General features: G+C 41.9%; 1 protein-coding gene across 2 annotated transcripts in view; it reads left to right on the top strand.

Moving 5' to 3' along the window:
- LOC137551754 (prostaglandin reductase 1-like) overlaps positions 1–8,934 on the top strand; it is a 49,926-nt gene extending 40,992 nt beyond the window's left edge. For both annotated transcript variants that reach the window (XM_068271360.1, XM_068271361.1), the window contains 3 exons: positions 2,849–2,954; positions 7,551–7,669; positions 8,772–8,934. In XM_068271360.1, coding sequence (XP_068127461.1) covers positions 2,849–2,954; positions 7,551–7,669; positions 8,772–8,882 — 336 coding nt within the window. In that variant the 3' untranslated portion in view covers positions 8,883–8,934. The remainder of the gene's footprint in view (positions 1–2,848; positions 2,955–7,550; positions 7,670–8,771) is intronic.
- Positions 8,935–15,490: the final 6,556 nt, after the last annotated feature.

The raw sequence follows: 15,490 nt of genomic DNA, 5'->3' as shown, positions 1-15,490 counted from the left end.
GATACCCGAGGTGACATGTGACATGATGAGATAGACATATGTATGTACAGTACATAGCACACAAATAACTACGCCGTGCTCCTTTTTTTTCTTTGTATGACTGAAAGAGTTAAACATCAGGTATATAAGTGGCAGTTTACTGTCTGTCAGGACTGGGTCAGACTACAGTGTGATCCTCACTGATAAGAAATTACAACTATAAAACACTTTCCTAGCAGAAAATGGCGTTTGAGAGCAGGAAAGAGATAAAAAGGGTCAATAGTTCATAGACTTTAGCTCTGGCATACTTCCGTGAATATGTCATTGAGCAAAAACAATAAAACAGTAAAACCTTAAAATGTAGGTTTAGATATAAAATAAATCTGTGGAAAATCTTAAAAAGGCATTTTTAGGAGAAGGAGGATAGATACAATTGTTTATTTGATTAGTTTATTTTCACTTCGAGTGTCCTTTAATGAAAGCAGCGCAAGGTAATAATCTCCAGCACATGCTATGCTGCCATAGCGTGCGCTGCTAAATTACGCTATGTTCTAATAGTTTAACTAGTGCTTGATTAAACTTAAAGAGGAACTTCAGCCTAAACAAACATACTGTCATTAAGGTACATTAGTTATGTGAATTAAAATAGATAGGCAATATAATCTCTTACCCACCCTGTTTTAAAAGAACAGGCAAATGTTTGTGATTTCATGAGGGCAGCCATCTTTTTGGATGAAAGGAGGTGACAGGGAGCATGAGTCGCAGATCCAACTGTCCTGTGTCCTGATTACCCCTCCCAGTTGCTAGGCAATGAGAACAACAGCATCAGAAATCCCATCATGCTTTGCACAGTATCAGGGGAAAAAATGCCCGGGTAATTTTCTTTGATGGGGTGGAGCTTAGCTTCTGTGCAGCCAAAAATGATGCTGTGAAACTGTTAAAGAAACACCAAGCCTTTTCAGTTCTGCTGAGTAGATTTTTAGCCTGGAGGTTCACTTTATTGAGCGCTCCACTGAACCCCGCTCTGAGCCCCGGCAGGTCCAGCGGATTCAAAGGACGAGATTTCTGCACTTTGATTGGCCCAATTGGCTGACTGTCAAGTGACAGTCGTTTTAGGCACCACCGGAGGGGGTTAGAGTTAGGCACCATCGGAGAGGAGGTTAGGGTTAAGCACCATCAGGGGAGTGGTTAGTTTTAGGCACCACTGGGGGGTTCTGTGTGAGGGTAGGGTTGGGTGAAACTGTATTGTTAAATTACGTTGTGATTTTTAACATTAACCCATTCAGGTTCCGTCGTTTTCACGTGAGAAATGTTCACTTCCCATTCATTAGCCTATAACTTTATCACTACTTATCACAATGCACTGATCTATATCTTGTTTTTTCCGCCACCAATTAGGCTTTCTTTGGGGGGTACATTTTGCTAAGAACTTTAGGGCCCGTTTCCACTAGAGCGAATCCGCATGCGTTGTCTGCATGCGGATTCGCATAACTAATACAAGTGGATGAGACTGTTTCCACTTGTCAGTTTTTTGGTGCGTTTTTCTGTGCAGGATTTTTCTGCACGGTAGGGCCTGCAGAATTCGCCTGCGTGTGGAATGCAGGCGATTCGCAGGCAATGTATTTAATAGGGGAAAACGCACATGCGTTTTTTGCCGCGATTTCACGTGCGAAATCGCACTAAAACTAATGTACATTGAGCCAGGCAGCGACATGGTTAAAATTGCTGATAGCCTGCCTATGCGAAATCGCATGCGAAATCGCGGCAAAAATCGCATGCGGAATCGCGTCCGCATGCGATTTTGTCAGCGGTGGAATCCCAGCGATTCGCACCGCACTAGTGGAAACGGGCATTTTAACAGGAAGAATAAGAAAAAAATGGAAAAATTCATTATTTCTCAGTTTTCAGCCATTATAGTTTTAAAATAATACATGCCTCCATAATTAAAACTCACGTATTGTATATGCCCATATGTCCCGGTTATTACACCGTTAAAATTATGTCCCTATCACAATGTATGGCGACAATATTTTATTTGGAAATAAAGGTGCATTTTTTCCATTTTGCATCTATCACTATTTACAAGTTTAAAATAAAAAAAAATATAGAAATATTTCATCTTTACATTGATATTTAAAAAGTTTAGACCCTTAGGTAAATATTTACATGTTTTTTTTTTTATTGTAATGGTTTTTTTTTTTATACTAAAAATTTTATTAGGGTACTTTTGGGAGGGTGGGAGGTAAACAATAGGTTTATAATGTAAATGTGTGTTAATTCTGTTTTTTTTTTTTTTTTTCAGGTGTAGTATTACTTTTTGGCCACAAGATGGCGGCCATGAGTTTGTTTACATGACGTCACTCTAAGCGTAGCACGCGCTTAGAGTGACACATCGGGAAGGGAACGGCCAGAAAAGGCGCAGCTTCCGAGAGAAGCTGTCGCTTTTTCAGCGGGGGAGAGGAATCAATGATCGGGCTCCGTAGCCCGATACATTGATTCCTTGGCTCCCGAATCCGCGGCCGGGAGTGCGCGTGTACGCGCACGATCGGCCGCGGGGGCGCGCGGTAGCGCGCATGGTTCCTGGACGTAGAAACTACGTCCAGGAACCATAATAGGTTAATATATTTTTGTTATCAACTACCATCAGTTTTAAAACTGTATTTATTGTTAACCAATTTCATTAAAGATGTTTATCGTTATTGAAATTTCGTTATCCACCAGCGCCATTTCATTATCCAGCCGTGCCCCTCTTTGCTGGCGCCCTTTTTTCATGCATGCGTTTTTTTCCTCTAGACTGCTCTGTTCACGTACACACTCTTAATCCTAAACAATCAAAATGATAAAACTGATCATATTTATTATGCTGTAGGTTGGAGGAAAGTTTGCTGATGCTGCTATACCACAAATGAAGGAATTTGGACGGATTTCAGTGTGTGGCTGTATATCTGGTTACAATGAGGCAGTGCCTCCAACAGGTAGACAGAAGTTTTCCACATAAGTATTGTTTTAACCTGTGCACAATTATTACACAAATATTCTGCTATGCCGAGGTTTATACATAAGTGGTACTTACTTTGCGCACAGAATACTATGTTAATATGTAATTGTGTTGATAACATGATAATTTAAAGGTATTGCATTTCATGTGAAAGCTGCATATAGATAACTCAGAACTCCCTTTTTGTAAGATGTTGAGTACATTTTCAAATTGGACCACAGTATCCTTTTTCAAACATTATAGTCTTTCTTTTTAGGGTATACAAGCAGCTGTATGGCCAGAGACTGATGCATGCTGCTTACAGTGTTCCAAATAGGGCCAGTTTTGTCATTAGACACAAGAGGCATGTGCCTAGGGGTGCCGGCTGGGGTGAAATATTAGGGGTTGGTGTTATGTGACTCTCACACACGCCCATTAGATACAAGAGATGTTGAGTGGAACACATCACTACAGACTCCTTAGTAGGGGTGGTGTTATGTGACTCTCACACATGCCTACTAGATACAGGAGACAGTATCATCGCTGTGCGTCTGTGAAGAGGAGCAAAACACTATGTGAATGGTTAATGTTATCTTTGTTTGAAGCCCTGTGAAGTGTTGGTAGTGATAGTTTAGAAGCTCTACAGAGGATAGATCAGCAGCACTGTCATAAGAGAGCAGTGTGCAACGTAATTTCCTCTTCGTACATCTGCTGTCTGTAATGCAGTATAAAGGTTATGGCTGGGGCATTGTACACACTGACATCTTATGACAGTGTCACTGCACAAATCTAAGCATTTCTTTGAAGATGTGGCCAGCTGGTGCAGAAGAGTCTGCAAACTCCTCAGTCATCAGCCAGTGGGACATTAGTAAGGGAGCAGGGGAGCCTTTCGGTAGAGGGTCCTTTGAATTCCGTGGACCATACTGCTAGCCTAAGGGGGATGGGGGGATCATGAGAAGTCCCACCACGAGAAGTTCCACCACTTTTAACCATAAGACATGATCCCAATCTCCCCCATCAATTACCAGTGACCTCTTTCTTACTCCATCCCCCCATCAACCAATAATGCTCCCTCTAAGTCCCCTCCCCCCACCCAGCAGCAAGTGACCTCTCTTCCTCCCATTGCCCTCCAATAGAAACCAAGACAAATAGCATGCCTTATCAAAGTTAGCATGCCTTATCAAAGTTAACACGCCTTATCAGAGTAGCATAGCGAACTTATGCCTGCTAATTGGCAATGACGAGAGCTCCACTCGTCCTGCCCTGAGCCCCTGCGGGTTCCTAGCGCTCACTATGATACTCTGATAAGGCGTGTTAACTCTGATAAGGCATGCTAACTTTGATAAGGCATTCTATTTGTTTTAGTGAATCAAGCCCATAGTGTAAACTCACTCTAAGGTTAGGTTCACACTGGGGCATTACGTTTCCTGTAAAAACAGGATCGCAATGCAACGGAGGAGAAAAGTTGCATTGCATGTTAAACATGACATGCAATGCGTATAGTAAAGCATACAGTCGATGAAAAGTATGCTTCACTACAACTGTGTATATGCATACACAGCATGCTTCATGTTATGTCAGTGGATCCATCACACGGCACTGCTAACGTGCCAATGTGAATGCACCGTTACAATATAATTGCATCGCATTAAAGATGTGATTATACTGTCCGATGCAGAGCACTAGTGTGAATGTAGCCTGAGGCCTAGATTCACTACCGGACACTAGAGATGGCCCGAACGGTTCACCTGCAAACGGTTCCAGGCGAACTTTCGTGGTTCACGTTCGCCAGCGAAGGCAAACTTTTGCGGAAGTTCGGTTTGCCCCCATAGTGCGCCATTAGGGTCAACTTTGACCCTCTACATCACAGTCAGCAGGCACATTGTAGACAATTAGGCTACACTCTCTCCTGGAGCCCCACCCCCCCCCCTTATAAAAGGCAGGCAGCGCTGGCTTTTACACTCACTCATGTGCCTGCAGACTGCAGTAATTAGTGAAGGGACAGCTGCTGGCAGACTCTCATAGGGAAAGATTAGTTAAGCTCTTGTAGGCTTGTTAGCTTCGTCCTGGCTGATTGTTATTGCTAAAATAGCACCCCTCAACAGCTCTTTTGAGAGCTAATGTCCTTCTGATGTGTTTTTTTTTGTGTTGCCCACTGACACTGCATTATACAGCCCTAGCTGTTGCAGCTGGACCTTGGTAATTGCTATTACTGTGCCAGCCAGGCCCTGCCTAACTATCTGTACTGGGACACCTACCTATGCCTACCTAACTACTTACCTATACGGGGACACCTACCTATGCCTACCAACCTATACTGGGACCCCTACCTATGCCTACCTACCTATACTGGGACTCCTACCTATGCCTAGCTAACTACTGGGGCACCTACCTATGCCTACCTACCTATACTGGTACTTCTACCTATGCCTACCTACCTATACTGGGACTCCTACCTATGCCTAGCTAACTAATGGGGCACCTACCTATGCCTACCTACCTATACTGGGACTCCTACCTATGCCTAGCTAACTACTGGGGCACCTACCTATGCCTACCTACCTATACTGGGACTCCTACCTATGCCTAGCTAACTACTGGGGCACCTACCTATGCCTACCTACCTATACTGGGACTCCTACCTATGCCTAGCTAACTACTGGGACACCTACCTATGCCTATCTACCTATACTGGGACACCTACCTATGCCTACCTACCTATACTGGGGCACCTACCTATACCTACCTACATACAAGAAGATAATAAGGCCGTTGCTTCATTGTGGACAGACCAAATTTGATCAGCTGGACAGTCACTGTTGTTCTATCATTGAGCTACCACAGCCCGGCCACCATATGGGCTTGAACACCGCAACGGCCTGCACTCTCGCCATGGTGCGCACCAGTCCAGCACAGCTGTCACTACGCAAACAGCTGTTTGCGGTGCGTTACACAGTGAGTTTTGTGTGTCAGTGTGAAGCAGTACTCTAATTACACTCCCTGATTGATGTATACACATGCAAGATGTTTGAAAGCACTTTAGTCCTGCAATTTAGCATTCAAAGTGATTTCTGCCCTTAAAATGCTGCTTTGCATCAAATCCAGATTTTTCCCCGGGACTTTTGGCGTCTCATCCATGCCCCCCTCCAGGTGTTAGACCCCTTGAAACATTTTTTCCATCACTTTTGTGGCCAGCATAAATGTTTCTAGTTTTCAAAGTCGCATCCCCATTGAAGTCTATTGCGGTTCGCGAAAGTTCGCGCAAACAGAACCTTATGCAGAAGTTCGCTAACCTAAAATCAGAGGTTCGGGCCATCTCTACCGGACACCTGGTTTGCAAATGGTGAATTCCTATGTGCAAGCATTTCACTACCGCTAGTATATAGGAATCTTGAGAATCTCCAGCTGCTGTCTGGTCAGAGCTCTGATTCGCTGGAGTAAAGTTCTGTTGTGCTTTCTGCCATCACACAGTACCTGCTGAGGCCAGATCAGGAATTGGAATTAAGTTTATGTTAAGATACATTATTATTATTAAGTAATTATTTAGGACTGACATCTCTGCTTTATGCAAACATGGGGATTGTCACTCAGCGTGCAGGGGTGTAACAACTGGCCCCCATGCAATCATCGGTGTTCCGGCTGGCGCGTGCCCGTGTGGCGTATAGCGCGCAGCTGGAGGACTTGCCGTTCTCTTACCTGCTCCCTCGAGTCCAGCGATGTCAGACTTCCTGTCTCTGCTCAGCTATCCTCCTAGTGCTGGCATCCCTTCCTGCACTCGCGTAATCACATGATGCAGGAAGAGCTACCAGGCAGTACAGGAGAGCTGATCGGTGACAGGAAGTCTGACATCAGTAGATTCTGGCAGTGGAGCAGTAAGATATCAGCCCGTCTTCCAGCTGCACTATACTCTGCATGGGCATCTACCAGGCTAACTATACTGGGGGGCATCTATACCATAGCTACCTATACAGTGGGCAAATATACTATAGCTACCTATACGGGGGGCATCTACCAGGCTACCTATATTGGGTGAAGTTATACTATAGCTACCTATACTGGGGGCAACTATTCCAGGCTACCTTTTCCGGGGGGCAACCATTCCAGTCTACCTATACTGGGGGCAACTACTACAGGCTACCTCCACTGGCGGTAACTATTCCAGGCTACCTATACTGGGGGCAACTAATCCAGGCTATCTATACTGGAGGCAACTATTCCAGGTTACCTATGCTTGGGTCAACTATATCAGGAAACCTATACTGGGGGCACTTATACCTGGCATTACCTGCCGTGGTGCATTTAGTACACTGCACTCACTCTTTCTCTATGTTTTTTTTTTTTGGTGGGGGTGGGGGTCATTTAATACCCAGCACCAGGTTTCAAATGCCCTAGGTATGCCACTGTGTGACAGTGCCCTAGCCTAGATTCAGACCTGGGGCTTTAGCACTGCAAGCTGAGAGTTCTGCCCATTACCCCTCTGTGCCACACTACATTATGCTTGTGCCTCTTCTGTATGTTTTACAGACGGCATTTTGAAATGTACAGTATTTGCTTTCCTTATCTTTTTTTATTTTCCGTTATTTCCTATATAAAGGACCTTACGTACAGCCATTAATGCTCTCCAAACAACTCTGCATGGAAGCATTCATAGTGACGCGCTGGCTAAACAGATTTCAGGAGGGGAAGAAGCAGCTACTGGAGTGGGTTATACAGGTAACTATTTTGTGCAGTTAGTAGTCCAGGCATTGACACACATAGTATGTACCCCAGTACGACATTGAAGGAAAATCCTGCTTTCATTATAAAAGGACCATAAACATAACATTAGTACTGCACTCTCTTCCATTTAATGTTATTGAAAATCCCCTTCCTCTTTCCATTTCAATTTGCAGCCAGTAACATACTGTATGTCCAATATGGCAGTATACTCCAGTGGCATTTCTCGTCAAGCTTGTCAGTGTACTGTGTTTGCACATTTTCAATACAAAAAAAAAATATCTGGTGCATCAGTTTGTAGATGATAGATCCTAATGTATTTTTCATAAATCTCCAGCTGCCAGCTCAATGCTTGCCCAGACACTCAATTACTGTTGCCTGGAACCATCATTTTTAACAGAAGTTGCATGATTGTTGTACAGACTCACTACTTGGAGAGGGAGTGGCCACTATTGCACACAAGTGAGAGGTGTCACACCGTAGAGGTCATTCGTCTCTGTCATTTAGTAATTCAGCACAACGGATTATTAAGCAATGTCATAACTCCTTCACTAAAAGTAGATTTTCACTCAATCACCCAAGCAGATTGACAGTGAACAGGCAGCTTTAGCTCACTAAGGAGGAAATGAGGATGTATGAGTTTGTGCAGCTGGTGTTTCCCTGTGTTAGGCCCCGTTTCCACGGGAGGCTGAAGGCGGGGAACTCACGTTCTGTCAGCTGCTCCCCACTCCCCTACACTGACTGGGCACTTGCTAGAGCTTGGCACATGTGTTGGAAAGGCGTGTCCTCCACCCCCCTCCCCCCCCCCAAAAAAAACAGCATCTTATTTTGAAAAGCTTAATTTAGCATGGTTAATCTAAAAATTTAAATTCATAATCTAAAAAGAAACTTCTCTGAACTTCAAGCTGTTTTTACAGTGCCTGCGACTCCGTTTTTGTTTGTCATTCTTGGTGTTTGTAAATTTATGGTTACACAATACTGATATAATGTGGACAGTAAAATACAAACAGTCACCGTGTTCTTTTTTTTTTGCTACATCTGCAAAGTTGAGTTATTGATAAGTTGCTGAATTTAATATGAATTTCAATTGTATTATCAGGGCAAAATAAAATACCGTGAACATATCACCAATGGATTTGAGAACATGCCTGCAGGATTCATGGGAATGCTCAGAGGAGAAAACATTGGAAAAGCCATCATTAAAGTTTAGGAATCCTAGAAAACATTTTTATGCCATTTTTAAATAAATACACTATCACTAACTCTATGTGACGTGTGGTGATGTTGAGTGGTGCTTATGTTTTGCATTTTGTCACTTTTTTCTGGTTTCGTACATACATTGATGACAGAAGCTCAAGAGGAGAATACAATAACATAAAGGCTTATTGATAGACTACTTACTAACACTTCTCTGCTAACATTTACCAGTCATTTGTATCTGTTCCCTCTTGGCCATCCTAACTAATCTAACATTGTTCCCCCAACCTATCAAACCCCCTTATATTCCTATACAGAACTTTGGGATCACATAAATGTTGCATAATATGTGATTTATTATCTCAGTATTAGTGTAGCACAATGCATAGTCCCACATTCCCTTGGGATAACAGAAACATTGTACGAACTTGTACAGGTGCACATAAATAAGACATTTTATTAAATAAAAATGAAGAATCACAATAAGCATTAAAGAGGCACTGTCGTGACATACAGTAGAATGCAGTAAATTATTCAGGATACCCACTTTTCTGGTAATTATCCTGGTTGCAGCAACAGAAACCCTTTCTATTTCTACACTATATATTGCTGTATATTGGTATGTAACCCTGCCCTCCCAGTAATGCTTAGCTTAGGCTGTTTAGCTATTCAGAATTCTCCTCCCAAATCATTTTGGGAAACCAGACATTATTTTCACTGGTTTAACTACCAGAAACAAACATTCTGCAGAGATCACCTGACAGCAGTAAAGATGTTGCCAGCTGTGAGAAATTTCAGAAAGTAAATCAGGGAGAGGAAAGATTCTATAATGGGCAAACACTTGCTAAATCATTTATAAATTAATATTGTAAAAAAAACAAAAAAACAAGCAATTTAAAGACTGAATATTCAACATCACTTCTGTATAATCACATTATGGATCAATAAGTAAAGGCATGCATATGATGAACTTAAATGTAAAAAATAGATTAGTAGCCTCTGGAATCATAACCTTATTTGCTTGTGTAACATCAGAACACCTGTGCTGTGCAGATGATAAAGACTGAAATAAAGATTGGTACTCCACTTACAATAAATGTTGGTTCTCTTCATACTTATGTAGCTGCAGCTGTCCTGACAACAGAGGCGTATCTAGAGGGGTGCAGGCATGGCTCATGCCATGGGCGCCACGGCACCATGGGCGCCTTGCCTGCCCCTTTGCCATACCTACCCCGTGCTGAGCCACCATGCCTGCCCCATGCCTCTCCATCACTCAGATCAGATTAATTCTGTTATCTGGGGAACATGGTTATTTAATGCATGTATGTAGGGCGCACGTGGCTTAATGTTAGAAAAGAGGACAGGGGGGAATAAGGAAAGAAGTATCTTCAGCAATATCCCGAGCCAAAAAACATAGGCAACCATAACACGTGTACACAAGAAAGGATGCTGTTTTTAGATTGAAAGGGGCTCTGACCAGGAAGGAGGGGGGGGGCGAAATTTCAGTGTTTGCCATAGGCGCTATATTACCCAGATACGCCCTTGCCTGACAAGGCTCTAGGTGGGAATCTACTTACAGTTGTTGTATAGAGGTAAAACTATCTATAACATTGCATAAAAAATTCTGACTGTAAGCGATTGTGACTGCATGTTGCGATTTTCAGAGTAAAATAGCCCTTACCTGTGGAAGCCATAATCTGAGATGTCTACGTGTTTTGGGGGAGGTGGGCTGTATAGATTTTTTGACAGGCGAGACCTTGCAAAATGATCATCATGTCAAGTTGTGTGGAAGACCTAAGCATTTCATTTCAGTTGCTTTTCTTTAGCAGCCTTGCCAACGGTACACTGAAGTACAGAATAACTAGAAATCCTACTTTGCTGTTTGTGTAGTTTCCTGCATAGGGAAAAAAAACATTATTACTCATTTTCAGCATCTGCACTAATCCAAAAACTGGCTGCATGTGGATGATCATTTTCATGGCTGGCCAGATACACAAGTGAGCTCCTCCAACCAAGCTGGCACTGACACACACACGTCTCCAACTCCAGCCATAAAATTGCAACCAGTAGCATGTGTGTGTGCGCATGTGCAAATTGTTGCTTGCACATGTTCACAGGAAAATCAAACTTTGCTGTCATATGACAGCCGAGTTACCGCCTATGGTTAAGGACACAGTCTCATTGGCTACTTACCAGGTGATCACTATGAGCCAATCACAGTGATCACTGAACGACCAAATACAAAAAAAGGCTCTGGTGTTTAAGGGGTCAGAGCCTTGCGGTCCTTGATTTAAAGTGTACCTGAGAAGGGGCAGGAGAGAAAATGTTTACCTGGCGCTTCCTCCTGTTTCCTCCAGCCTGATCGCTCCCTGGACGTCCTCTGCCACCTCTCCATCCATCCACTATCGGCCCGGTAAGTTGGCCTTCAGACTATGAAAATAAAACATACAATTATATTTTTATTTATTTTTGAACTAATGTGTAATATGGTACCCAACAAAATATTGTTGTGGTGTAGCCTGTAAGATACATGTTGAGTGGAGATATACAACTTATGGAGATACACATACAAATAAAAGATGATAACCTTGGTTATTATATATGCAAAATACCTGTATCTTTCATTCTGGTATCACTGGTAACAGCACAGCCATCCTGTTTAGCTGATGATATTTCATGCAAAGTTAAAGGAACACTATCAATTAACATGTTTTTTTAACTGGGGTGGGACTAGTTTGTCCAGTGTTCATAAAGACTGCTTGAATATCTATCGGCCTCTGCTTATCTCTTCCTGTAATGTTATCAAATTCTTTCACACTTCACTGAGGGGCCAGCATGACCAGGCTGATGGACCAATGCATCATAAGGGGAGGGCGAATTCCTCTCCATACATCTGTTAACCCTGTGTGTACTTTATACTATTAACAGATGACAGGTCTCACTAGCTTAAACTGCAGCTGCTTGTGTCCCAATTTTACAGCAATTCGATAAAAATGATCAGTTGTCCTTAAAAATTGAAGGCTTTTTTGTTCTTTCATTCGACTGAGAATTCTGATCGAATTTCCTGTTTTTATTCAGTAAAAGAAGATCGGGAGTGTTGGAATTCTCTGATCAATTTATATGAAAATTGAATAGGGTAGACTGCCAATTACTTAATGTACAGGCCCAAGGATTTTTTTCTGAGTTTTCACTCATTTTTTTTCATAATTGGGGAAAAGTTAAACATGTGTGTTGTACATTGGTTAGATTTTTGAAATGTTCCAACCAGTCAGAAAAATTGATTGCAATTTTTGAATTGAAAAGATATTTAAAAAATTGTAAGGTGCGTGACCATCTCTGGGCTGGATTCACACTTGTCTATCAGTTTTCTGTGTGTGTTTTTCTGCATGCATTTTCTGACCAGGCTGCATTGCTGTCAGTTGTTTTTCTGCATAGGAAGAATGCATTCATGTTTGAACTAATCCAGGGTAGGGAACCTATGGCTCGGGAGCCAGATGTGGCTCTTTTAATGGCTACATATGGCTCACAGACAAATCAGTAGGGGATGATTCACCAAGCTACACTGCGCAAGCAGCACAGCTTAGTGTGTCAGCGCAAGTAAAATTTTCACAGTAGGCACGCTACTGCTGTAGCATGCACTACTAACTTACTCACGCTCCCCCCAAAACTAACGGCCGCTCCAATTGTTCCACTCTGGACCCTGTCAGGTTCAGTGACTTTGTAGGACGAGATCCCCACACTTTGATTGGCCCAATAGGCTGTCTGTCACTTGACAGGCAGCCTAAGTGCGGGGATCTTGTCCTACAAAGTGAATCAACCCCCAAGTCAGCTAGCTAATTGTACAAGCTGTTAGTCAGTATTTCTCCTTTCTGGCTTTCGGGGAAAATTGCTGATGTTGCTGAAACCCAAGAGAAGCTGAAGACGTGTCTAACATTTCCGCTGCCCAGAGGATCAACTGTGCACACATCACCATGGCTACAGGGACGCGAACCCTCTGCTGCGCATGCGCACTGTCCAAGTTTGAAACATATTGTAGGGCTCTCACGGAATTAGATATTAAAATAGGTGGCGTTTATGGCTCACTCAGCCAAAAAGGTTCTTGACCCCTGAACTAGTCCATTGATTTCAATTGGTTTTCAGTTTTCCTATGCAGAACAAGAACAGAAAAACAGACAAATGTAAATCCAGCCTTAATTGGCATAACAGTCCTATAGTACTATGGTAAAGATGCAAGGGACTTGATTCACAAAGTGGTGCTAACTGTTAGCACGCTTGTGAAAACCCCTTTATCATGCCTAAAAATCCACCCAACAATTTGCACACGCAAAGGCCGGTGCGTGCGGAATGTCGCATCGGGTGTGACAAAAACAGCGCACCCGATGCACCTATAACGGCGCATTGGATGCTCCCTAGACGGCGCATGGGTGCGACAATTAGGGCGCACCTAATGCGCCGTTATAGGCGCATCGGATGCGCAGTTATCATCGCACCCGATGCAACATTTTGCGCGCACCGGCCTTTGCACGCGTAAAATTTTGCGTGAGGTACTTTGTGTGCGATCTAATTCAGCTTGGTGCATGCTAACTACTTAGCACCCTAGTTAGCACGCCCAAAGCCTTTAGGCGTGCTAACTAGGTTAGCACCGGTTAGTGAATCAGGCCCAATATGTCACTGCTAACATGCCCAGCATTTTTGCATACACTACTACCACTTTTAAAATTATTTCCCTCAATTTTAAAATGTTGCACGGAGCAATTAAACCATTTTATTGTTTGTCATGCTGAATCCTAAGACACACCTTTTACAGCCTGCCAACACTAACTTAGCTGGGCTGATAGCAGCAGCTGCCTGAAAATTTTGCCATCTCATATTGATTAGGAAGTTAATAATATATCTATTTGAAAGCATATGCCAAACACACCCACAAAGACACATAGTGAAATTTATATACGGTACCTGGCAAATGAGAACATAATCAACTGATCCTGAATAGTGCAGGAAGCTACATCACAAAAGTCACAGAATCATGTGTAGTCACTATTTCTGTGCTATTTCATACAATATTTCAAGGTGGAGCTAAAATAATTAGGTAATATGAATGAATATCAATTTTACCTTTTGTCAGAGTGTTGTGAATGGAGCTTGTCAAAGACTAGGATCATACAGTTTCATTTAAAATAAAAATAGTTTATAAGCTTACTTTAACCACTTAGGTTCAGATATATCCGTCCAGATAGCCTGCCCTGCTGCAGCTGAGCTGGGCGCTGCAGCCGTATTCCGTTAGACCGGATATCAATGAATGGGAACACATTCATTGATATCATTGTCTCCGTATGAAAAACTGATGGCTTCTCTGAAAAGCCGTGATTTTTCTAAGTTTCATGTCATCCCTTCAGTTCCTGTAAGCTAGCGCTCTCGCTTACAGGATAAAAAACAAAAAAATGACTGTGGCCATCATGTGGCCAAATAGTAAAACTACATCTACATACATTTAAAAAAATATATATACACAATTAATTACATTTAAAATATGTTTACCTCTGCACTCCAAAAAAAACCCAAATGAAATTAAAAAAAAAAAAAAAACAATTAAAAAAACACAACATAAATAGTTACCTAAGGGTCTGAACATTTTTAATATGCATGTCAAGAGAGTATATTACTATAATGTTTTAAATTATAAGCTTATAAATAGTGATGGACGCAAATTGAAAAAATGCATCTTTATTTCCAAATAAAATATTGACGCCATACATTGTTATAGGGATATAATTTAAATGGTGTAATAACCGGGACAAATGGGCAAATACAATATGTGGGTTTTAATTATAGTAGCATGTATTATTTTAAAAATATAATGGCTGAAAACTGAGAAATAAAGAATTTTTAAAAAATGTTTCTTAATATTGCCATTAAAACACATTTAGAAAAAAACAATTCTTAGCAAAATGTACCACCAAAAGAAAGCCTAATTGGTGGCGGAAAAAACAAGATATAGATCAATTAATTGTGATAAGTAGTGATAAAGTTATTGGCAAATGAATGGGAGGTGAAAATTGCTCAGATGCATAAGGTGAAACGACACTGAAGGTTGAAGTGTTTAATCTCTTTGTGGTCAGTACATCTTTGTACAATTTCTACACAAAGTATGGCTATCCCCAGGCCTAAATTCATGTTTTAAATTATATATTGTAATCTAGTCTAAACGTCATAATTTGCAGTGGCTACATATATGAATTAAGTTAGCCAATAAATGGTATCATTCTTATTCAAAATGTCCTGCTTTTACTGATGGCTAACACCTTACAATACTCTACCACTACATATATTAAAGAGACTCTGTAACAAATTGTTTATCTTTATTTCTTCTATGCTATAAGTTCCTATGCCTTTTCTAATGTGGTCTGGCTTACTGCAGCTTTTCCTAATTGCACAGTAGCTGTGTTATCTCTGTTATATGATCTAATCTTCTCTCTATAGTCGGCACAGTCAGGCTGAGGCAGTCAGACTGGAATGTGCAGGGCTGCTTGTGATTAGCTAGAAGCTGTACACACCCCCTGCAGGCTCTGTGTGACTAACACACTCTGCTTAGCTGAGCCTATTAGAAGCTGGTTAGTTTGT

The sequence above is a fragment of the Hyperolius riggenbachi genome, chromosome 1 (assembly GCF_040937935.1).
Source record: "Hyperolius riggenbachi isolate aHypRig1 chromosome 1, aHypRig1.pri, whole genome shotgun sequence".
Classification (NCBI taxonomy): domain Eukaryota; kingdom Metazoa; phylum Chordata; class Amphibia; order Anura; family Hyperoliidae; genus Hyperolius; species Hyperolius riggenbachi.
This window is presented reverse-complemented; position numbering and strand designations above follow the sequence as displayed.